The sequence below is a fragment of the Chlamydotis macqueenii genome, chromosome Z (genome assembly GCF_036417535.1).
Source record: "Chlamydotis macqueenii isolate bChlMac1 chromosome Z, bChlMac1.mat, whole genome shotgun sequence".
Classification (NCBI taxonomy): domain Eukaryota; kingdom Metazoa; phylum Chordata; class Aves; order Otidiformes; family Otididae; genus Chlamydotis; species Chlamydotis macqueenii.
Genome location: NC_141593.1, coordinates 2,229,191 through 2,253,142, shown reverse-complemented (window position 1 = coordinate 2,253,142; position 23,952 = coordinate 2,229,191). Strand labels below are relative to the sequence as shown.

The 23,952-nt window shown below is 44.0% G+C and overlaps 1 protein-coding gene across 4 annotated transcripts; it reads right to left on the bottom strand.

The window, feature by feature from the left end:
• Positions 1-969: 969 nt before the first annotated feature.
• On the bottom strand, positions 970-3,695 carry IER3IP1 (immediate early response 3 interacting protein 1). 4 transcript variants are annotated; one of them, XM_086770031.1, is made up of 4 exons: positions 3,562-3,695; positions 2,010-2,111; positions 1,860-1,901; positions 970-1,170 (listed from the first exon to the last, which is right to left on the bottom strand). In XM_086770031.1, the coding sequence occupies exons 1-4, from the start codon at positions 3,650-3,652 to the stop codon at positions 1,115-1,117; spliced, it is 291 nt and encodes a 96-aa protein (XP_086626157.1). In that variant the 5' UTR covers positions 3,653-3,695; the 3' UTR covers positions 970-1,114. The 4 variants fall into 4 exon arrangements, with proteins under 4 accessions (XP_086626157.1, XP_086626159.1, XP_086626158.1 ...); XM_086770033.1 differs by having other exon boundaries at positions 970-1,112; XM_086770034.1 differs by lacking the exon at positions 970-1,170 and adding an exon at positions 1,320-1,340.
• Between the last annotated feature and the right edge of the window lie 20,257 nt (positions 3,696-23,952).

The window sequence follows — 23,952 nt, the reverse complement described above, 5'->3', positions numbered from 1 at the left end:
AAGTAATGAAGCTGCCAGGTTTCCTTTGGCCTTCCCCGTTTTAAAAATAAGCTGAAACACTTTAGCAGAGGAACAGCCGCAAGACTTCTAACTCTTCTCAAAAGGTACATGAAAATCAGCCGCCTTCACTTCAGACCTGCCACATAGCACTGGACCTAACCCAGCAGCCTTAATTGAGGCAAGAGCAATTAGGAATAAATTCTGTGACGGAACTGCGAGATCATACCCGCAGTTTCGCTTTCAGTAAGTTGTTAATTTAACAAAGGAAGATGGAGGGTGGGGGAAGAAGCAGCGGTAATAGGAGAGGCTGCAAGTTTGCTGAGTTTTAACAATCCTAATCACCACGCAGAAGTTTAACACACATTTTTTTTTAAGTATAACATAAAAAACCTTGACGGAACAGTAACAAACGCTAATCACTAATATCACCTGCTAGTCTAAATTAACACAGAGTTGCCCAGCCTTAAGTACAACTTTTTTAGATTTTGCATAGCAATTGCACCTATTTTCAACTTCACCATCGGCATGAAATGTTACTGATTTTAAGTCTACCAAACACCAAAAGAAAAATCCTGTTCTCAGCAAAACCAGGAACATTCAACTCCCAATGTGAACTGAATCGAGACTTTATCCAGCTTCTGCCTCCCTCAGTATCACAACTGTAATAATTTGCAGTATGTTTTCAGAACCTAACTCGTATGCTCTTAAATAGTACTGTGTCAGGAACTGAAATAAAGAACGCTGTTGTTTTTCTTAATTTAAAAATAAATTGGGAGGTGTACTGGAGGAAATTAATCCCTGAGTAACGAGACGTTTAAAAACCACATCCTAATGCCAGTCATTGCAGTATGTTACGACGCGTACTCTTAACAGGCAGCAACAGAACTGGTCACAGGCCGATATATTCGCGGCATTGTTGCATTGATCCCATTATCTTGTTTAATGAAACTGCAAGTGAACATGAGGAAATCGGATAAATAGAAATAGTGTCTTTATTGTTATAGGTTGAAGGCCAAATTGACAGCTAAACCATGCTGGATCCCAGAAAACTCAGAGCAGTGATGGTTAGCAACTTGCTTCTTTGGATGTCCAAAAGATTTTTCACCAGGTACCTTCAACCAAACAACAGGAGGAGAACGATTGTAATGGAGTTCACTGCTATTAGCGGCACTGCAGAGAAAGAAGAAGAGTCATTGTGAAAATGTCTTTTTGCACATCACGAAGCGACAGACCTTGCGTATGATCTTGGAAGACCACCTTTTCAGGAGTAAATATCAATCAAGATTTTTAAAACACCCTTAATTTTCCTGTGCCAAATTCCCGGATCAAAGCCTAGGACACTAAAAATTAGTAGGAAACAACAGCATAAATATTTTTGTACAGCCCCTCATCAACTTTAACCCAAACAACTCTTTCTCCAAATGAAACTAAACCTTCTCAAAGTCAGCTTCTACCCTTGGCTTTACTGTGGTTTAGAAGAAATGTATCTGTTTTTACTCTGTGGTGACCAAGATTTGTTAATTCCTGTTTATCACTGCCGATAAAAGGAGTTTTTGGTGTGCTTTATTACAAATCCAAGTCTATTTTTTAACCCCATCCTCTGAGGCATGTAAGCCTGGCTTACCTTTAAGAATCACAGGAATTGCATTTCCCTCACCAGGTACTTCATACAGAATTTAATTTAGCCAGTTAGCTAATTGCACAACTCTGATCACCGAGCTTTCACCCAGCTCCCACAAGCCAAGGAAAGACAAGAAGCAGCAGCACAAGCCAGAGTCGGGGAATGTTTTACACTTTATCAAATTTAGGGCATGAGCACCGCACGCTGGGACCTGCACCCTCCCATACAGAGCCCACACCTGAAGGAAGGACAGACTGGAAATGACGAGCAGAAAAAGCAGCTGTTTGGTGAAAGAAAAAAAAGAGTCAAAATAGTGATGTTACTTCATTAAAGCAGAGAAAGGAAACTTTCCAGACAACAACGTTTAAACAACGGATCGTCACCTTACCTCTCATAACGGTTTGTACAGATCGAATAAGGTTCGTCAGCTGTGCCTTAATTCCTGGTTCCTCCCCAAAGCCTCCAATCCCTTGGTCGCTTCCCCAGCCAACTGTGTCACACAAAACCAGCCGGATATGTTAGGAAAAAAAAAAAAAAAACAAACAACAAAACCATGGAACAGATGACAGCAGCGATATTAACCAGTGGTCTACCTTGAACATGGTTACCACGAACACTGGAAAAAAAAAAATACAAACTGATTTGCCTTACTTCAGGATTGGATTTTAAAGCCACTGAAAACCGTTAACCTTTTAATTAACGAACGCAGCAGTAATGACAGAGCGATGTTTCTGCAAAGGAAACCCTGACCTTTTTCACACCTTACTGTTCCCTGCATGCCAGAGAAAGAAAAGAGTTTATATGGGCTTAAAAAAAAAAAAAAAACAAACCAAAACCAAAACAAAACCTCAGAAAAATAAAAACAAACGAACTACAATCTGCTCATAAGCAGATAAAATGATAAGATAAGATAAAATAGCAAATAACTGCTGGGTATGAAGTGATGCTTCAGCACTGAGAAACAGGCTGTGCGACAGAAAACGGTCAGCACAGGTTCCACATCAGGATGGTTTTTGTCACTGCTATAAAAAAAAAAACAAACAAAAGAAAACAGAACAAAGGGCTCGGGAACTTTTCAGAGGGTGACAGAAGCAGTGAAGGTTTAAAAAGCCCTCCCAGGGGGAAACCTTGAGGGGTGTGGCCCTTCCTCCCCAGCAGTGAGGGGACCGGGGACTTTTGAGCGCCCCTGGTCACGGCCCTGACCCATCTGGGGACGGGCGGAGCAGAGGAGGGAGCGGCTGTCAGTATCTGAACCTGCACTGTGCAGCCTGCGAGTATTTTTCTCCAGAGACAACTTCTCAGTGTTTTGGTTTTTGGGGTTTTTTTTTTTTGTTTTTTTTTTCCCCCTATTCCTTGTCTCCTGCTGGCAGCGGGCCGGGGGCGGTGGGCGAGTCCTCTCCCTCGCCAGCCGCTGCTTCCCACTGGGATGAGCGTGGAGTTATTCCCCTGGGAACAACAAACGGCTTGATCCATCCAGCCGGATAGGAGGATGGGGTAACCGTTTGCGCTCCTGCCAAAAATCCAAGCCCAGCCTGACCTGGGAGAAGTCTGGGCTCTCTGCATCAGGACACTGGGAAAAGCCGTGGATCATGGGTAATTTTCTTCCGAGGCTTTGCACATTTTTGCGTCGGTGGCTTTTCCGCGTTTTCTGGGGTTTTGTTTTCTTTTTACGGGACCTCGGGGATCAGCGCCGCAGGGATGTGACCGTGCCAAAGCCAAGAAGCCCCCCTTACCCCCCCCCCCCCAAAAAAATAAATAAAAAAAAAAACAACAAAAAAAAAGGCGCTGCGAACTGACGCGGAAACCACCCCAGCGCCATCACAACATCCCCGCCGAGAACCGGTACCCCCGGCCTCCACCAGGCCCCGCCGCTCCTGGGCCCGGCCCGGCCCGGCCCGGCCCCCCGGTACCTCCCCAGCTCCCCGCGGCCGGTGCCTCACCGTGTCGGAGGAAGCGCTCTTCGTGCAGCACGGCGATGGCGTTGACGACCAGCAGCGCGGCCTGCAACAGCGAGTACAGAGTGAACGCCATGGCCCAGCGCCGCCGGGGCGGGAGCCGGCGCCCGAGCGGGACGTGGCGGGGCGGGGCTTTGCGGAACGGGGGCGTGGTTTGTGATGGGCGTGGTCGGGAGGGGGAAGGGGGCGTGGTTTGGAGAAGCGGGGGGTGGTTTCCACGCAGGGATGGTGGGGTTTGCTGGTCTGTGGTCATTCGCCATCGATTATTTCAATGCTGCTTCTTCCACATCGTGGGAGCTGGCAGGGAGAAATCACCCCGGCGTGGGGAGCCTGGGAACGTCCGTGTTCATAGAATCATAGAATCACATGGTTGGATGGGACCTATAAGATCATCTAGTCCAACCGTCTTCCCACTACCATTGCTGCCACAGCTACTAAACCATATCCTGTAGCTCCTCATCAAGCCGCCTCTTGAACGCTGCCAGGGACGGAGACTCCACCACCTCCCTGGGCAGGCCGTTCCACTGCCTTACCACTCTTTGAGAGAAAAAGTTTTTCCTCAAGTCCAATCTAAACCTCCTGTGGTACAACTTGTGGCCATTTCCTCGGGTCCTGCTTGTTGCCTGGAAGAAGAGGCCAAACCCCTGCTCATCACAACCTGCCTTCAGGAAGCTATAGAGTGCAATGAGGTCTCCCCTGAGCCTCCTCTTCTTCAGACTAAACAATCCCAACTCTCTCAGCCGCTCCTCATAAGACTTGTGCTCCAGACCCCTCACCAGCTTTAACTAACACTAACCAGTGTTAATAACCTAGCATGAGTAGAATTAGCCAAAAACATAAACCACTTTATATCAAAAATCATCGGCTTTGATATTTAACTTTACGGACAATATCTGGGTTGTTTTTTTTTTCCCCCTGTATTTTTTCAATATATATTGATTTATGTTTTTGTTCTAGCAGAAATTACTTTTCATCCGAAACGTCACGGCTGCAGAAGTCAAGGTTCAGAGCAGAATCCGAAAGAAAGAAAACAATTGTGTCTTACATCGGATCAGCTGGGGCCTCTGGGTACTTCCACAGTCAAATAACAAAAGTTATAACAACTGGAGCTCAGGGATACTGTATAGTTATTGATGCATTTGATGCATAAATATACTTTTTTTTCTTTCAGTCCGATTGGCTGAATTTGCGTAATTCCTGTGATTTTATTTCTCACTAATCATATAATATGCAAACCCTAGAACTCCGGATGGCTGACAGATTTTATTGCTCAATCAGGGTACAACGATTTGCATAATCACTGCGCTCTGATGGTGATCAGACTCGTTCGCCGTGACAGAAATGGAAACTTTGTCGAGGCTCCACCTCAATTATTTGCCCCGCCACGGACTTCTGATACGATCTGGGTAAATTATGCACGTTTTATCAATATTATACCTCCATGCTTCAGCTCTGGGTTAAGATCCACTCACCAGCAAGCGCGAGATGATCTGATACTTCAGCAATTAATTAAGCGTCGGGATCATAGGATCAATAGACGCTCAGACAGCATGCGAATTAGCCATGAAGAAACTCACACCTCAACTTCTTCTGGTCTTCAGCATTTCTTTCCAAAACACTTGCTTTAGTATAGTTGATGACGTATTATACATCTAAATGATAATTACAGTTAAATTACATGACATTTTAACAGCTGGAACTGGAAGCAAGAGAAAGTAACTTCTTTATTCCCATCTAGATTTTAAATTTGCTAGAACTACAAACCTCCTAAAACCAATCAGTCTAACATTTTAAGATGGAGCCATTTCTAGTTACCCAGGGGCCCCCAAAGTTTGCAAAAAGCTTTTTTAATCATTCAAACCATCTTTTTTTTTCATGTGTCTATAAATAATAAAAAGCGCTGATCTTGATTTTTACCAAACTCCACACACACAAAGAAAGTCAATATTGGGCTGAAAAGGTTTCATCCCAAAGGTCATCACTATTTTTTAAGAAGTTGTGAGTGCTTGGCGCATAATGGTCTCACAAATTGAATTGTTTTCAGACATGACTTAAGGCATTATGGCAGCAATTCTATTATTAAATACAGATAAATACGAGGGGTCACTAACAGGCGCGTTTAATAACCACCATCATCAAGTAGCATTTCCTGGCCTACCTCCTTACGGTATCCAACCTATAAATAAATACTAACCTCAGTGAAGAGCTAATGTTTAGAATTATAGCACCGATTAAAAAAAAAAAAAAAAAGAGGTTTTTAAAATAAGTATACAAGTTATGGCTTAGTATTTTTACCCATAATTAAGATATATTTCCAAAGAGCAGCTGCTATCAAGCTTACATAAACTTGACGTGATTTTCCCCTCTGTAAAATCCATCATGGCAACTTAACAACCACACGAGTCTTATCTCTGAATCATTGTGTTGTGTGGTTGAAGGGAAAAGCAGACAAAGTCTCTTACATTAGAAGGAAAGCATTTTTTTTTTCTTCATTAAGGTGTTATGTTTCAGTGCAGTAAATTCCTGTGGTGTCATCTGCAGAGTGCAGTCAATCACCATAAAGGAGAGTTTTAAACCACCTTACAGATGTCAAAGGACTAAACTTCAGGCTGGTGAAGTATTGTGAAGACCTTGGAATTTTTTATTCTCAGTTTGTTGTTCAATATTGTCAGACAGAGCATAGCTCCTTGGATCTGACCGTCCTGTACAGTTAATGAGACTCGAGCTTGTCGCATGCATGTTTTAACGATTACGTTAGTTTATTACTGGTGAGCAAACATCAGGTCAAAGGGAGTCATCTCACTACTTCAGTCCCTGCGTGGAATCACAGAACGGTTTGGGTTGGAAGAGACCTTAAAGATCAACCAGTTCCAACCTCCCCGTCCTGGACTGGGACATCTTCCACTACACCAGGCCACTCAAAGCCCCATCCAACATCCTTCACCTCACTTGCTACCATCTCCTGAGTTTATTTTCTGACCTAGCTTTGACAATTTTCTCTTTAGATATTTTACATACCCATAGACCTATCAGTAAGAATATTTTTGTGACACATGAAAGGCTGGACATTGGCCCAACCCATCCCAAGCTGGAAGTGAAGAAATGCATTTTGTTGGTGGCAACTCTTTTACCCTGATTTGACTTCTGTAATTGCCAGTGGAAAGACTCTTAACAGGAACATTGGCATCAGCCTATTTTCCATGCTTCACGCCAAGTAGTTGCTAATTAATGCGTTGACGACCTTTGCCAGTGGGCCTAGTCGTACCTCATGAGCTGAAGATGAGAAAAGTTTAAATATTCACCCTCGGAGTCCAGAAGGAAGCTTGCTACGTTGTGGTTTTACCTTAACAGGGCTCTGAACGGACACAAACCTTGTGGAACAGGGGTATTGGATCATGGAGTTGAATCCTTACTCCTGCCGACCGTGTACCAACCTCTACCATCAACTGAAAAATTCTGTGGATGTGAAAAATTTCAGTTCTGTGGCTCAGTTAGGTGCTACAAATAAATCCCACAGCTACCTTTCGCCGTTCAACTAAAACCTCCGTCATCCTTTGCTCATCACACCCGTTGCGCTGCCGAACTGCTGCAAAGGTTAACGTTGCGTCCTACAGACGTAACGCGTCTCCGGTGAGCACGAATTGAGTATTTAACTGATTTCACATCCAGTTGTTTGTTTTAGCCACCAAAGCCAGGAATGCGATGAGATTTTGTACATTTGAGAGAATTAGTACCTAGTTCTTACCCTTCAGCAGCAACATACAGAAAAGATCTTTGTCTTATCCATGACTCTGAATGTGCTGTGCAGTATCACCTCTGCCCTCACTTATTTGGAAAGTGACCAGTCATCCCCTTCAAAAACACAGCCTGCCAGCTTTCCTAAGATTTGTTCCTTGAGAAGACATTAACACAGCTTCATAGACAAAGGAAGATTGAAGAACAAAGGAAAAACAAATACAAAATTCTGAATTTACACCTAGATTTATTACTGCCATTTCCTAAGGTTATTGTGCTTGGCTCTGTGACCGTAACAGCCTTTAAGTGTCGTTTGTTGTCTAGTGCACGCACACACACACACGCTGCTCTTCGTCTGGGCATTATCAATAGTCCAGCGTTACATTATTTACATTATCCTGTACTACGATTACTGGCATCTTCACCCCAGTCACCGTTTGCGTTGTGTTCATGCTGGAACACACCATCCCACAACCAAAGCCCGTTGCGCTCGGTACCATGTAGATATTTTTCAGACATGACAGGCGTAGGGGTTTTCCAGTCCATGTCTCAGCTGGAAAACAGTGGATACCAAAAGCCGTCCTACGCGGTGAATGGGGCAGCAAGAAAACAAATAGACTTTGTCAGAGAATTGGAAGTCTCTGCCTAGCCCTGCCTCACCGCTGACAGAGGGTGAGGATTTGCAAGCGTTGAGGCAGCAGCAGGTCTTAAGGAGGGATTTACAGGAGGATGAGGAAACGGCTCCATGAATTTTGACAAGGAGGCAGGGGGATTTTGTCTCTATGCCGTGAGCGGCATGAAGAAAGAGCAGGGGTATTAAGGACAGTGAAGAGAAGGGATGCCTGAGGCTGCTGTTACGGGTGAGCAGGAGCAGCTCGCTGAATAGAGGTATGGAAAAAGGGAGACCAACACGGCACAGAGCGTTACAGGCAAGGGATTGGTGTTTGCCGCCATGTGCAAGCGTGTGTCCATCGGACCATGGGAAATGGTGTCAGTAGCAATATTTTTAAAGGGAATAAGGCTAACCTCAGAGGAGGAAAGATCCTGCTGTAGCTGAGCTCCACCAGTGAGGGTGACATGTCCCCAGCTTCAGAATCAGATCTGGTTTCCACCTCTGCCAACAAAAAAGTTACTCAAACTGTGCTTTTGGGACAAATACGGAGGTGTTGTAATGGTGACTGAAATCCGACTGGCCTTTGCAGCGCAGCACGTGGGTTTTCACTCAGCTCTCTGAAATGCCTGATGCCTGCATGGCTCTGTGCGGGAGCCTCATCTTTCTGTGCCTGCCCTAAGTCCCTGTTTTGATAAGCATCACGTACAGGAGCTTACACGAGTGTCAGTGTCACAGTGCGTCCCACTGGGGCCAGACTCTCCACCAACAGCTTCCCCAGTGAACGGCTGGCCCCATCTAAGCCTGGAAGAGGAGGAAATTCATAGGCTTCCTCTTCATCTGTTTGGTGGATCTTGGGTCTCCTGTTTGGAAATCTAAGTCCTGATAGCACCCTCAGACCACACCTCACAGTGCGCGGGAGTGTTGATCTGCTTGAAGGCACGAAGGTTCTGCAAGAGGGATCTGGACAGGCTGGACCGATGGGCTGAGGTGAACTGTATGAGGATCAATAAGGCCAAGTGCCAAGTCCTCAACTTGGGTCACAACAGCCCCATTCAACACTACAGGCCTAGGGAAGAGCGGCTGGAAAGCTGTCCAGCAGAAAATGACCTGGGGGTGCTGGCCAACAGTTGGCTGAAAATGAGCCAGCAGTGTGCCCAGGTGGCCAGGAAGGCAAGCAGCCTCCTGGGTTGTATCAGGAACAGTGTGGCCAGCAGGACTAGGGAAGCGATTGTCCCCCTGTATTTGGCACTGGTGAGGCCGCACCTTGGAATACCATGTGCAGTTTTGGGCCCCTCGATACAAGAAGGACATTGAGGTGCTGGAGCTTGTCCAGAGAAGGGCAAGGAAGCTGGTGAGGGGTCTGGAGAACCAGTCTGATGAGGAGCAGCTGAGGGAACTGGGGTTGTTCGGTCTGGACAAGAGGAGGCTGAGGGGAGACCTCATTGCTCTCTACAACAGCCTGGAAGGAGGGAGGTGGGTGTCAGTCTCTTCTCCCAAGCAACAAGCAATAGGATGAGACTAAATGGCCTCAAGTTGCACCAGGGGAGGATTAGATTGGATATTAGGAAAAATTTCTTCACCAAAAGGGTTGTCAAGCACTGGAACAGGCTGCCCAGGGAAGTGGTTGTCACTGCCCCTGGAAGTATTTAAAGGACATGTAGACATAGAGCTTATGGACATGGTTTAGTGGTGGACTTGCAGTGCTAGGTTTACAGTTGGACTCGATGATTTTAAAGGTTATTTCCAACCTAAATGATTCTCTGATTACTTCCACCATTAGCTAAAGCACACTCACCAACACCAGCAACTCTTCCAACCTGTTGGTGACTGTTAAGTGCCTTACTGATCCTGCAGATACTTCCAGTGCTCTGCAAAGTGTGAGCACCAAGGAGGAACAGACCATGCCAGACCTCTTTTGGAGGAATACCCACTGGTCAAAGGGCTTTTCTCCTGCTCCTTTTGATCTTCCATCTACTTGTATGGAAAACATGCCGCAGGTGGGCCAAACAAGTTGATGAGATAAATGTAAAATTATATATCCCGTAGCTCCTGCAGAGTTCCTAGCAGCAGTTAGCAAAGGGCATGAGGTTGGACTAGGCTGGCCAGATCCAGGGAGCACACCTATCCCTCTCCGTGTCAGATCTCAGATTGATCTGTCCCCTGTAACTATCACCTGAATGGGGAGATCAGACAGGCTTGTTCCTTAGCAGGAAGTCATCGGTGCGGGGAACATTGCAGCACCCTGTTTAAAGATTAATAGGTGGTATCTTCCTTCAGGCTGTAAAAGTGGGCAGATAGAAAAAATCAGAAACCTAGTGACTTAAGAGATTGCAGTCTGTCCAATAGTGTTAGCGTAGCCACAGAATCCTACAGCCAACAGGAAAATATGTGCAAAAGGTTGGGTCTGGGCATAACGCGTGAGATTCACGTGAGTCAGAGACTGGGAAATCTTTGTAAAAATTACCAGAAATCCCTCTCTGTATTATTTTCCCATGACTCATCCCCTAGAAAGAGATAATATGGAAAGATATATGTCTCTACAGTAAATTTTTAACGCAACATATCACAGAGATAAGGGACATATATCTACACTTTTTCTCCACTTCCATAAAAAAAAAAAAAATCCCCTTTTCCTGCATTTTCTAATACTGGTGTGGTACGAGTTCACAGTCCAAACCTATGGTGGAGAAAATGAAGTGGGGGATGTCAGTCCATCAGCTCACCGGCATACACCCCCAAGTCCTTCATCCAGAAGAAAGCTGCAGGGGGAAGAAGCTGTGGGCCATCACTGCTCTGGTGCTGAATCGGGGGGTGTTATCGAGACAGCAAAGGAGAAGAAGGGTAACTCAAAAACGGAAATTGTCTCTTCGGAGGTGGCAAACTCAGGCGAAAGAGCTCCTTTGTCAGATATAAAACTTATACACACCGGGCCAGTCGTATCCACCGCTGAAATCTGATCAGAGCTCTTGTTTGTCACTGCAATATTTTCCACCACCACAGGTGTACTGAGATCTTTGGAGGAATAATTTGATGTGCAGCGCCTGGCACAACAGGAAAAGAGCAAAACAAATCATTAGGTGTTAGATAAGCATGAAGAGCTGTTTGTATTTTGAACCTAATCCAGTTAACAACAGGATACAACTAATGGCCGTGCAGAACTAATAGCTGGCATGGAACTGATTTAATTAATTCTGGAGGTGACCTTTTCCCCTCCCTCTAATCTTCTGCCCTTTAGCACAAAACACATCTTATGACCCCATCACCTTCCTCCATTTGGCTAGCTGCACTCAAACTAAAGCTGAACAAAAAAAAAAATTTAAGAGATTTCTCAAAACATATTGTATACTTCCTTGCTATAGAAATAAACATCTCAAGGAGGGTCCCTCTTCTTGTGACTGCAGATTGTTCTTGAAAAAAAAATGAAAATGCTGGCACTAGTGAGAAATTAGGGGCTTGGGTCTCTTAATGTCTCTCAATAAAATTTCAATATATATAAATAAGCATTTCAATAAAATCTGGGGAGGGGGAGAAGAATTTGGTCCATGTACAAAATAAAAGCAAATGTCACTGCCGTAACGAGCAGCAAGGTGAAGGGTCTGGAGCACACGTCTGCTGAGGAGCGGCTGAGGGAACTGGGGTCGTTTAACCCAGGGAAGAGGAGGCTGAGGGGAGACCTCATCACTCTCTACAACGGCCTGAAAGGAGGGTGTAGGGAGGTGGGTGTTGGTCTCTTCTCCCAAGTAACAAGTGATAGGACAAGAGGAAATAGCCTCAAGTTGCGCCAGGGGAGGTTTAGATTGGATATTAGAAAAAATTTCTTCACCAAAAGTGTTGGTGAAGCACTGGAGCAGGCTGCCCAGGGCAGTGGCTGAGTCACCATCCCTGGAGGTATTTAAAGGACATGTAGACGTGGTGCTTATGGACATGGTTTAGCAGTGGACTTGGGAGTGTTAGGTTAATGGTTGGACTCCATGATCTTGAAGCTCTTTTTCAACATCAATGAGTCTATGATTCTGTGAGGCTAAATTGGTATTACCCAAGCACCCACCCTAGCAATTCTCCAGCCACCGTTAATGAACCCTGCCATGGGCTGATGGAGAAGGAACTTGGATAAAGGAGGACCCCGAGAAGCACTAGGGTTTTGCAGGCTCTTCGCATGGGCTCCTTGATCACACTTGGCTCCTGGAGGAATTAATTACTGCACACATTTCCTTGGTGACCCTGGGGCCTCTCTTACTGCCCTAACACTCACCTCCGGAGAACGCTTATTGCTACGGTGATGGCAACCAACAGTAAGAGGCTTCCGCTGAGAGACACCATGATAATCTCATAAGTAGACGACGATGAACCTTGAAGAGAGTATGGAAATCAGAGATGAGTTTTGCCAACAAATAGCTTTAAGAAAAGACCCCAGGTTGTTACAGGCTGAAAATACTGATTGTCCTGCTGGTGCAGACCATGGATGGAGGGGGACAACCAGCTCTGCACTAGGAGGGCGTTCCTGGCAAACTAGTTTCTCTTCAAAAATCTCACAGCTCAGTTAATTAACTCTCGGGTCGTTAAAGTACAAAGCAAAGCTGCTTTGCAGGGCTAAAATCCAGCCCTGTGGATCTTAGGATGGAAAAGCGTGCCCTGCACTGTCGGACCATGAAGCTATTCCACGTGTTATCCACCTATTCACAGTAAAGCCGTAGCAGGACCCTGAATCATACTGCCTCTCTGGCCATCACTTTCCATCCACTTCCACCCTTTTCAATCTTTATCTTTTTTGGCTCTTGTATTTAATTCCAAACTTAAAATAGTGGAATTTGTCCCCTTATGTCCCCTACCTACTCCCACCTCCAAGTCTCCCACTCCTCTCTTCTGCTGTAACAGCTCCTTTTATTTCCACCATTCTTCCCTCTCTAAAACACCAACAGAAATGGGTCTAACATGGCTAATGAATTCTTATCTTTTGAGCCCATTCAACACTCTTTATCTGCTAATTTTAGCAGGCACTGCTATTGCCTGGCACCTCTCAGTAGTGTCACCAAACATCTAAACACTGGAAAACAGATTTTAAATGCTAACAAACAGCAAAGCAAAGCACCTTCTTCCTTGGAAACCACTGTGTTCTGGAAACCTTCTTCACCAGCATGGACCATCCTGAAAAAGAAAGCCAACAGACATTCAGATCACACATTTATTTTTGATCGATTTATGATGTCTGAGTGTTTCACCATCAGTAACGCAAATTATCTTTACAACTTCCTTGTGAGATAGATTCTGCTATAACCGTTTTGCAGACTGGGAATCTAAACAAGATGGGACAAATCTAAGAAACAGAATTTAATCTGACATGAAAAACCTGAATGTTTCTCTTAAGGCAACGAATTTCCCCAGGTGCCTTGAGTTTGAGTTCATGTTTGTCTACAGGATCTCATCTTGGCATGGACAAGCACATTGGCATCACACTCTAGCACATCTAGCACACACTTTTATCTAATCCCAGCAAAGTTGCCCAGGGACGCAGAGGGAGACTTTACTAGAAAAGGTAACTAAGCCCAAGTTTTTCAAGCCCAGGTTACAGCTTTTCTTTCACTACCTCCAGAAGTGGAGTGCTTAACTCCTGTAAAAAAAAAAAAAAATCTCAGCCATCACATAGGAAAGTAACTAGGAATGATCAACCAGTAGACAGAAAGATGATGGGGGCCCAAAATACAATCTATGGCTTTGTGGCAAGTAACAATATGGCTTCACCACAGCAATACTGCCTGTCACCAAAACCCTCATCCAAGCACCACGTTTCTCAAAAAGGTGGGTGAAGCTTTCGTCACAGCAAGCATCTGAAGTAAGGGATGGATCATCAACCTACTATTGAGGCAGGGAAACTGAGGCTAACAATTTGTCTTACATCTGTGGCATGGCTGGGAATTTCAAGATCTCCTACCTTTTGTTTTTATGCCTTCACTACGATAATATTCCTCTTGTAGAAGCTTAAAACCATGACACAATTTATTACTGGAAAGTATAGTGGCTAAAAAGCAAGTGCTCAAGTCAGATTCAGGTGTCACCTTATACTAATACTGCTGCACAAAGGTAGACATACAAATATTTTGGGCTTGCACATGTGATATGCAGATTTCCGATCATAATTTTGTTCTATCCTAGCTCCTTTTCCAGAAAAAAAAAAAAAAGAAATGTGGAGTCACAGGACGTAGCCTGATAACATCCAGTTAATAAACACAAGAATAAATTGTCTGCCAGTAAGTTGTCAGGTATCAAAAGAGCTTGTATCTAAAGTCTTAGATGTTGCACTTTAAATTCTACTCTCTTTGCATAAGCTTAACTTAAAATGGAATTATTGTGAAAAATCTGTGTAGCCACAGGTTGCAGAAAAAAAAAAGTGAGAGACTGAAGAAAACAACAACCTTGCAGGAAAAAAAGCTGGGCTAAACCTATACTCACATTTATACAAAGAATGATTCCAGCTCTGAAATGCTGCCTAGACTGAAGTACTGTACATGGCACAGAATCACAGGATGGTCATCCAAGCCCCCTGCCAGGAGCAGGGACATCTCCAACCAGATCAGGTTGCTCACAGCCCCGGCCAACCTGGCCTGGAATGTTTGCAGGGATGGGGCATCCACCGCCTCTCTGGGCTACCTGGGACAGTGCCTCACCACCCTCAGCGTAAGCAATTTCTTCTTTGTATCCAGTCTGAATCTCCCCTGTTTTAGTTCAAAACCATTATTCCTTGTCCTTTTGCTACAACCATCACCCCTCCTATCGACATGAATCAGAGGGATCTGCAACAACGCCTGCTTTTACAAAGCCTGGACACCAAAACCAGGCAGCATAATTTTGTAGCTAAGTAGGCTGTCCAGGCATTGCCTCTTATCCATTAGTGCATGTCTCCGAATAAACTGGAATATTGGCCCAGAAGCTGTGTCAAGATCTCATGTGAAATTTCCCCTGGTGCAAGGAGAGCTAGGCTGTTACTGAAACTAGGAAAAAAACTTGCTTCCTACAGAGTCCTTCAACCTCCATGACACAGTCTCTTTTTCTCACTTCAGTAACATGTCCTAAGGAGCACCTCAGTCTCACCCTTCAGCTTGAAAAAGAAAATAAACCATGGTAATTTAAATCTAGAGCAGAATAAGATTACAAATGTCTGGATTACCTTGTGACTGCTGGAGATTCTTTCGTCAGCATCATGCTGCTAAGACCTTGCATGAAAGTAAAGCTGGTCTGAAGGGTTTCAGATTAATAGCTCACTTATTTGCCTCTGCTGATTGCTTTCTTCTCTCCCTGGTTTTTATTAGGGCAGAATAATCTCTTCTGTTTATAGCCAATCAATAAAGTGTGGAGGTGAATCAAAGAGAGGCTTTACTCACTATGCTTTTGTTAAGCAAGTCCTTTCACGATTTTCCTGGTGGACTCCACCTAGAAACCTACCAGGGCTACCGTTGACCCCGTCTGGCTTGCTACGATTGCATGAACTCCTCCAGCAAAACAGCCTCCGTAGCTCACAGTCAGGAGTGACTGCAGAAACACGCCGTGTCCCAAGAGCGGTGCCTTTGGGTCTCCTCCAGCAGGCTTGTGGGGAGAGGGCACCGTGGTTCGGGTGCTCTCCAGGCAAGGGAACCTCATCGGCTGAGATGGCTCCTGGCCAAGGGGAGACTACGGGATCACGGTAAGTCTGAGCCCTGTCCTTGCTTTTTGGGTAGGTGGACCTGGCACTTCACACTGAAAGGAACGAGGTAAGAATTTAAGGAGCTGTTGTTGAGCAGTTGATTGAGGATGGCCAGTTTAGGGCTGGGTTTCAAACCATGCTTCCTCTTGGCATATCTTGCAGGCTGGCTTAGCTGTTCTTCACTGCACCACAGGCAAAAGGATATTACTGCTAGACAAGCCAAAGCAGAACAAAGAACTCTGTGGGCAATTATACCTTTACAATCTACGCACCTGCCCCTTGAGCGCTCTTCATGCACCTTGCACGTGCCGTTTGGTCCAATGGTAATTACTGGTCTGGGGTCTTCTAACTCCTTCCTGGATTCCTTCTCTGTATGCAGGCAGGCTCTTAACTGTTCTTAATCCTGACAAGTCACAGCTTCTGCTGACAGTTGTGGCCTCCTTATCTTCTGGTTTGCATTGGCTTCACGGCCTTCCTTTGCGTAACTCAGTAAAAGTTCAGCATAATTTTAGGTGAGAATTCACAGCTTGTGGCCTAAGGCTTTGGTGAGTCTGGCAACTAATGTTAAGCGATTGCAAAGATAGCAACTAATGCAAAGCCTTTGTAAAGAATATTCTCTAACAATCATCAGGCTTGATCTGCAGCACCCACCTCTTCTCACGCCTCTGTGAGGGAAGTCCCCATCTCCGCAGATCTGGACCTTGTTTTCGCTCTGCAAAAGCCCCTCGTCCTTACTGCCAGGCTGGAGCTGAGCTGGCAACTGCACTGAGTTATCTATCTCGTGAAAAAAATGCGATTACCTGTGCTTTGTGATCACAGGAGGCGTGGTGCTCTAGGGTGGAGACTCCTATTGTGTTAATACCTTCACACAGAAGGCATTAATACACTCCAGGTTGGCAGGTATTTCAAGATTAACAATAGCGATTGACGCATTTTTCTGCTGTGCCTAGATAAATAGCTGCAAAACAACTTCAGCTCCTCTTGCCTCACTGCTAGTATCAAACAGGACCAAAGCACCTCTCTCCAAATCCCCTGGATATTGTTTGGCAGGGTTTCAGATGTCCACAGTCCAAATCACCAAGCACGTTTAGGTCACGGCTGTGAATTTTCCTCTATGGCATAAGAAAACAGTGAATTAACTACATTAAATAGATTTTATGGAGAGGTGAACAGCAGAGAGCAGGCCTGCAGATACATGCGGGTATGTTCTTGGTTAAGCCACGCACCAATTACCCATTCTGTACCACCCATAGAGGAGGATACTCAGTATGTAAGTACCTTCTCTCCCTCATCCAGGGCATTATTGGCCTTTTATTTGGCTTTGAGACAGAGCAAGCATGATGTTAAAATCTGTTTCCATGTTGTATATGCCACAAAGGACTTCCTGAGAAGGGAAGACTTTATATTTGGGCAGATGCCAGCGCTTTCCTTCTTTACCAAACAAACAGAAAGCTCAACCCCAAACTGAAATTTCTTTGTGAAACCCGTTTTTGATTTTGAATCTGATCCAAAGCTCAACAAAGTCAATGGGAGTCTTTTTACTGACGTCTCTGGTATTCAGACTGTGCCCTGAGGGGAAAAGATGCTAAATACATGGTGGAACTCGCTCTTGCAAGCCACTGAACATCTACACGGTAGATCTCCATCCCTTGTACGTGCTCAGTGTGAAGATACGATGGAAGTGTCTGAGACACGCTCTTCTCTGCAAACTTCTCTTATGAATGGAAATTCACTTTCATTGAACTTCCAGAGACATTAAGGAAAAGCAATGGGATGCTTTGAATATTCCTGAGTGAGATCTACAATGTCTTGATTTTTTTTTTCCTTTTTTTTTTTTATCCTGGTATCTGCCTCGCTCCAAACTCAATTTTGTGGAGAAGCTTCAGGTCACAGAGTGGGGAACCATGGTGGAGGAGGCAGCTTTTTCCTGGAGGAGTTTCTTATCACACGTGGATTGGGTGCAGTCCACCACTGCAAACAGCCAGCACAGAAAAAACAAACCAAATAACACCAGGGCAACCAGCCAAGTGCGGACGTGGCCACAGAGACACATGCCACAGCGTGCAAGGATCCGAGCCATATGCAGGCTGGAGTTTCTTAGGATGGCTGTAGGTTATTTACCTGTTCTGGGATTTATTAGTGAATACTTGGCTAGTAGTTTGGAGATGAAACATTTCCTGTCAGCGTATGTATCAAGGATAATCTTACTATAGTGAAAAAAAAAAAGTCCTCTCAAAAATGTTCTGAATAATGCAAGCCAGTCGAGCAAAATTGTGGCAAAATATATTTAGGCTCATAGAATGGTTTGGCTTGGAAGGGACCTTAAAGATCATCTAGCTCCAACCCCCTTGCCGTGCTCGTCTGGACATAAACTCCATGGATAAACTCCTTAGAGTTAAAAAACAACCTACAGAAGATGACAGGAAAATAGTGAGACATCCTACAAGAGCTCTCCCAACAGTTTTGCTTAGCAGAGTGATTCTGGTTTGAAAGCCCACGGGGTAAAAATATTTATCCAAGGGGGTCAGAGCAAATGCTAGGCTTTTTTTTTTTTTTTTTTGTTAATTCCTTGTTGATAAAGCCTAAAAAATAGCTTGTGAGAAAGTGCTATTTTTTTTTTGTACACTACAAAATTTATACAAAACTTTTTGCACAACTGCCTTGAAGTTCTACATAAAAATTATGAAAAAGGAAGAATAAATTTTGAGAAAACCGGAACTTTAATCCCTCACAGAAGACAAAAGTCAAAGGAACAGTCGAGAGTTGATCAGTAGTACAAAAAACATGCATTTTATTTATTATTCATTAGCAGGGCCTCATCCTGCTTGCCATACCCAGTTCAGACAAAACTTCCAAATCTTCACTGCAATGCCTTTGTGAACTGGCCCAATTCATGAAGAGATAACTTTTTTGTAATAATCAAGGTAGTCATCCGTCAATGTGATCGACCTCAAGAGCAGCAAGTGCTTAGATATGCTGTCTGCTTCAAATAACTTGTTCATGATTCACTGGATTTCACCTGCCATTTCGGAACAAAATTAACAACAAAAGTTAAAAAAGGTCTTTGAGGGAGATGGTTTGGAGGCACCTAAAAGTATGGTCCCGCGAGAGGGTCTGTTCCTATGCTCCTGAGTAAGGGAAAGCACATACCTCCACGCTCTTGCTTGGTACACTTCTTCACCAACATAAAAACTGTGCTGAAGTATCTCAGAAGGAAATGAGTTAAGTTGTAAGTCCTGGAGAAGCACTACTGCCTCTGAAGGACAAAGCTGAAAGAGGTTTGGAGATGTGGGCAGTACAAGGAAACCCAACTCTGGGAAAGAGAAAAAAAAAGAACTGTCAATCACTAATGAGCTTTCTGTATCTTTTTATTATTCATTCAAGCACCCAGGAAAATTCAAATCACAGCTCAGTGTGTAGCCTGTGTTGTGGGTTTTGCCATTCTCAGCGGATTTTGATGAAAGAAGAACCAAAACTAAGATCTGCAATCCAGCTATTACCTTTTGCCTCTCTTGTGGTAACAGCCATAGTATTTGGTCAAGCATGCAGGTTTCTTAAGTGTGGACAAGGTGCACATCATGTGTAAGGAATAACACAACACAAATTTTATATTAAGGACAGCAACAATATGGGCTATCTACACCAGTAAATTAACCATGGCTGGGACCATTCTCATGCGGCACTAAAGAGCTGAGCTCACACCGCAAAACCCTTACCTTTCAGCTCCGGGCAGCCGCATCCAAACTGCCATGGAGAACGGCTGTGGGTCTCGGTTGACTCACCATCCACGCTGGGAACCACTCCTCAGGACGTCGCTGCTCAAACACAACCCTGCCGGCGCCACTGCAATGATTTAACTGCAGAGGTGAGTTCACGTACAGGGGAACCTTAGTGTAGACACAGCTTTAGGGGACGTACACTGCACATACAACTGTGTCAACTACTGGGTAAATCTTCCTGTATCCTTTTTTTTTTTTAAATTTTCTTTATGATGCCATTTATTTCCACCATTTATGGTAGAAATGTCGAGGGTTGAGTCTGTGAAACAGAAGTGTTTAATGGGATCCTCATCCCTTTAACAGGTACAAACCTTGCCACATGAGGAAAGAAAACAAAAACCAAGCGGTGAAAAGAAGCTTCCTTGGATGTTTACCACCACAGATTTGTTTAGGCGGTGGCTGCTCTGTGTTTATTTTCTAGGATCATGTTTTTGAGCTTTCTCAGTGTGAAGGATGACTAACATTTGCAGTTGCGGTCTGTAGATCAGTTACAGACCAGACCAGTGGTGTTTCCACCTCCTGACTAGAGAGTTTAGCATAAATTGGACATTTCCAGTTTGAATGTTCAATTTAAAACATATTAAAATCCATTCTGTCTTTTGTGTGAACTATACATTTAACACACAGTTTCAGAACTTCAACAACATACGGACGCACTACTTACTTGCTGTGGAAAGTCACTTGGGAACATGCTGGTTTAACACTGCTGAGCAGGGAGTAGAAAACAAATAAATCTGATGTAGATTCTTCGTGGCTGCTCCTGAGCCTGAACAGGCTGGTTCTCAAATGGTGAGGGACAACGGGTTACTCTGCATGCCTGACCACATCCAGGAGCTCTGGCACTCAGAAACCATTAGAGCAGTAATTTCTTATTGAGCAACGGGATTACTTTATGTCTGGGCAACATTTTTGATCTATAGTGGTAAGACATTTTACCACCACACTACAGTTGAGTTCATTCATCACAGAAAATACCGTGTCACTCTATGCTATCATCTATATGGTATCCTGCATACTCTACGCAGCTAATTCTCCATCTCAGAAAGGATATAGCTGGTCAGGAAAAGGTACGTGAAGGCTACAAAGCTATGGGATTGCTTCTGTTGGAAGGATGACTATGACTCTGCAACCTGGAAAAAAGACCACTGAAAAGGTTTGATAGATGCCTATGAAATCATAACTGGGATGGAGAAAGTGGACAGGGATTGCCAGTAGTCAACTGGTCTCATCTAGTACAAGAAGCCCAGGGCATAAAATGAGGCAGCAGATCCAAACATCAGAAGCTGGGTTTTTTTTCCCTCACAACCTGTATTTAAGCTGTGGAGGTTACTGCTGTAGATGCTTTAAGTTGCTAAAAGTGTGCCTAGGTTTTAAAAAGTCACTGGACAAATTCATGGAAGAAAAAAATCCATTGAGAGTTATTAAAAACAAGACATCATGTCTAGATCAGAAAACCCATGAGCCGTAAATCATTAGATGCTAAAACAATATTCTGGGAACATGTCTCTAACCGCTTGCTTGCTTTCACAAGGTATCTGATTTCACCCACTATTGGGAAAAGGGAACTGGAATAGATGAACTTTCGGTCTGACCTGGTCCAGCTTTTCTGGCGCTTCTGTTGCTTTTCTTCCACGCTACAAAAGCCATAAGGCTGCTAGTTCAGTGAGTCTCGTATTCAAGTCTTGTCAGCTCACCTACTACAGGAGCAAACTATGCAGGGAAGGGCACGTAAACAGGCTGTGCCTTTCCTCCCCTGCCTTCCAGATCTGTCGGGCTGCACCAAGGAACTGTAAAGCCAGCTGATTTCATCTCCCAGGGAACTAGGAGAATGCTGAGAGAGCAACTCTGCGACACATCCAAATGCCAGGGGTGGCTGACACCGCTTTCAGATGCTGGTGGTACAGCATTGGCATGGATGATCTTCTACACAGTTGTATGCTGAGGGATGAGACCGTGCTTGGGACTGAGACCTTTTGCATGAAGACAAATTCCACTGAGGAAAGCCCTGGCAATCGGGGTGTTGCACATTATCAGGAAAGACCTAGAAGACTACAGCTATGATCTTCAAAAGCTGACTGACTTTGACATATGTCTCCCTTTATTTCTGTGGAAGCAGAGTTAAATCAAATCCACAAGGCACTTCCTGAAATTCCACCAAATCTACTTCCAGACGTTTTCTAAATAACAAGAGGCAAGGATTTCTGCTCTGAAATACTCCAACACAGTATTTGTGAATTATAATACTTCTAAAAAGATACTCTTAGTAATAAATTTCCTGGTTCTTTTCTTTAGAGCAGTAAGCACAGCATTAAATTACAGGGAAGCGCAACTATTATCTCATAGTTTTCTTTTTTTTTTTATTATAGACTTTTTATCCACATGAATGATAAAGAAACTACAACAGAGTTAAATACCTTTTTTGATAACAGTGATTATATTCTTAATTACACTCAATATTAAATTGTAAAATACTTCCAGAGGAGTACAATCTTAATTCATACAGCAGGCAAAATACCAGAGGAGGAAGGGGCTGAGGGAGAGGGGTGTGAGAATTTCCAGTCTGCTTTTAAAAAGCACTGAGTATGGCTAACGCTGCTCTATTCGTCCATCCACCCAAATGTGGTTCTGGCCCATCCGATAAGACACACATTTCTTTCCATAAAACAATCACTATTCAAAAGCAACATAAGAACTGGCAGGTGTTGTCAGTTTTTGTGGCGCTGAAAGGATCGGCAGTTCCTTTCACAGCTTATCTGCACGGTTCATCAAAAGCATTTTCTCTATCAAGTTCAGTAGTCCTTCTAAAAACACAAAGACTTAAACTTTGGTACCACCAAAAAAGATCCAGGACAGGCATTTTTTTATTTTTTTTTTGTTGTGGTTGTTTTGTTTTTACTAATAAATGGCTGCTACATTCTATTTTACATGGTTGTCCATGATACTTTGAGGTCACTTGTCCTTGGGTTCAGAGGAACCCGATTTGTTTAAATCCCCAAACACTTCCATTTTTTTCAGTCTTTATACAAGTCAGGTTTCTAAATAGTGGATTATAACTTACAAGGTAACAGCTGCAAAAGATCCTGTGCTTCTGTGAATACAAAAAAAAAGAGAGAGAGAGAGAGAGAAAATGTTACCAACACTAAGCCCAAGTTTGAGATTTCTTTACTCGCAGGATTACAACATTTATTTACAGTCCTTGAAAAAGGGATGCACATAAATCATCTGCTCCAGAAGCATCCTCTGAGACTTCGGTAGTTAGTATCAGCAGAGTCAGGTGGAAATACTCACATTAAAGTGCAAATTGCAGCTGGCTGAAGTATGACTAAACACAACAAGACCTGCTGTGGTACACGAAGCTCAGCAAGGGCAGCTGAGAACACAGAGCATTAATTGACAGGTTGCTCTGCAACACACAGAGTCCTCACCCCCTTGGTGTATTGTGTGGGTATGTGTGTGCCTACACGTTTCTTCTTGAGGCAACTCTTTTCTGCCTGGCACACTGAGAATCTGAAATTGCTTATGAACAATTTAGCCGTGGTTCTCTGCTTCACTGATTTAGCTGAGCAGTTAAGTAACAACTAATCTTTCAAAAGCGCTGGGGCCTACTTAGAGAAATCCCCGTTGTCTGCAGGGATGGTGGGCCACCAGAAACAAAAACAGCATGAGAAATGCGTCCGTCCTTCACACTTTCAGCAAGTAAGCAGGAAATGCTTGTAGCTGTGATGCCAGCACCTTCCTTGCAGGGCTTGTCAGCCGATGAAAACCTGATGCTGCTGGGAACAAACTGTGTCGTTCATCTCACGCTGCCATCCTCAGGCAGACTTTTATTGTAGATCAATGCTTTGGACAAGGTGCTCAGGGCAGGACCCCCTGCTTCTCATCTGGGGAGGTGTACTGTTTTATTCAGGATATTAATATCACTGAACTTATTTTAAATCACTGCTCAGATTAATGTAGACTCAACTGGAAAATGCTGGCAGTCAGGAGGAAAGTATGTACAAGAGGGCAAAACAGACCGACTTGACGCTTAGATTAATCTCCTTATCTCAGTAGGCAGAGCTCAAGGCCACAGACACTGGTTATCTGGTTACTCTACACTTACTCATAATGATTTCTTTTTTTTTTAAGTGTCTGCTTCTTCCATAGCTCAGGCAAACCTCCCTCATCTATACTATCAAACCCTTCTCAGATACCCCAGATTTTCTCTTTAATATCTCTACTTTGTGTATTACTAAGGTCTCTATGTATGAATAGCTCTTTTTTTCTAATCTGCCTACTCCACCTCAGGGATTTTTTCAGTGAACCCACAAGCCAGATTTAGTGGCATAACACAGTAGCAGGGCTACCGGCTTTTTCCCTCTCTGTCTCCAAGCCCTATTCTTCTTGTTTTACCAGGACAAAAAAAAAAAAAGAGAATGTCATTTAAATGTTAAGGTTTTAGCACCTGAAACTGGAATCTCCCAGGTGATGGTGATGGTGTTTCTTCTAACTGAATGCTTCAAAAAAAAAAAAAACCACTCCTGAAAAACACAGTGTTGGGTTTAGGAAGATCCTGCACGTAGATTACAGGGTAA

What these genes read in the sequence shown, in the direction of transcription:
- IER3IP1 (XM_086770031.1), bottom strand. Translation starts at nt 3,652, where the DNA reads ATGGCGTTCACTCTGTACTCGCTGTTGCAGGCCGCGCTGCTGGTCGTC. An exon ending in TGTACAAACCGTTATGAGAG is followed by an intron (nt 1,902 to 2,009) that starts GTAAGGTGACGA and finishes TTCACCAAACAG; the next exon opens with CTGCTTTTTCTGCTCGTCAT. An exon ending in CCAGTCTGTCCTTCCTTCAG is followed by an intron (nt 1,171 to 1,859) that starts GTGTGGGCTCTG and finishes CTTTCTCTGCAG; the next exon opens with TGCCGCTAATAGCAGTGAAC.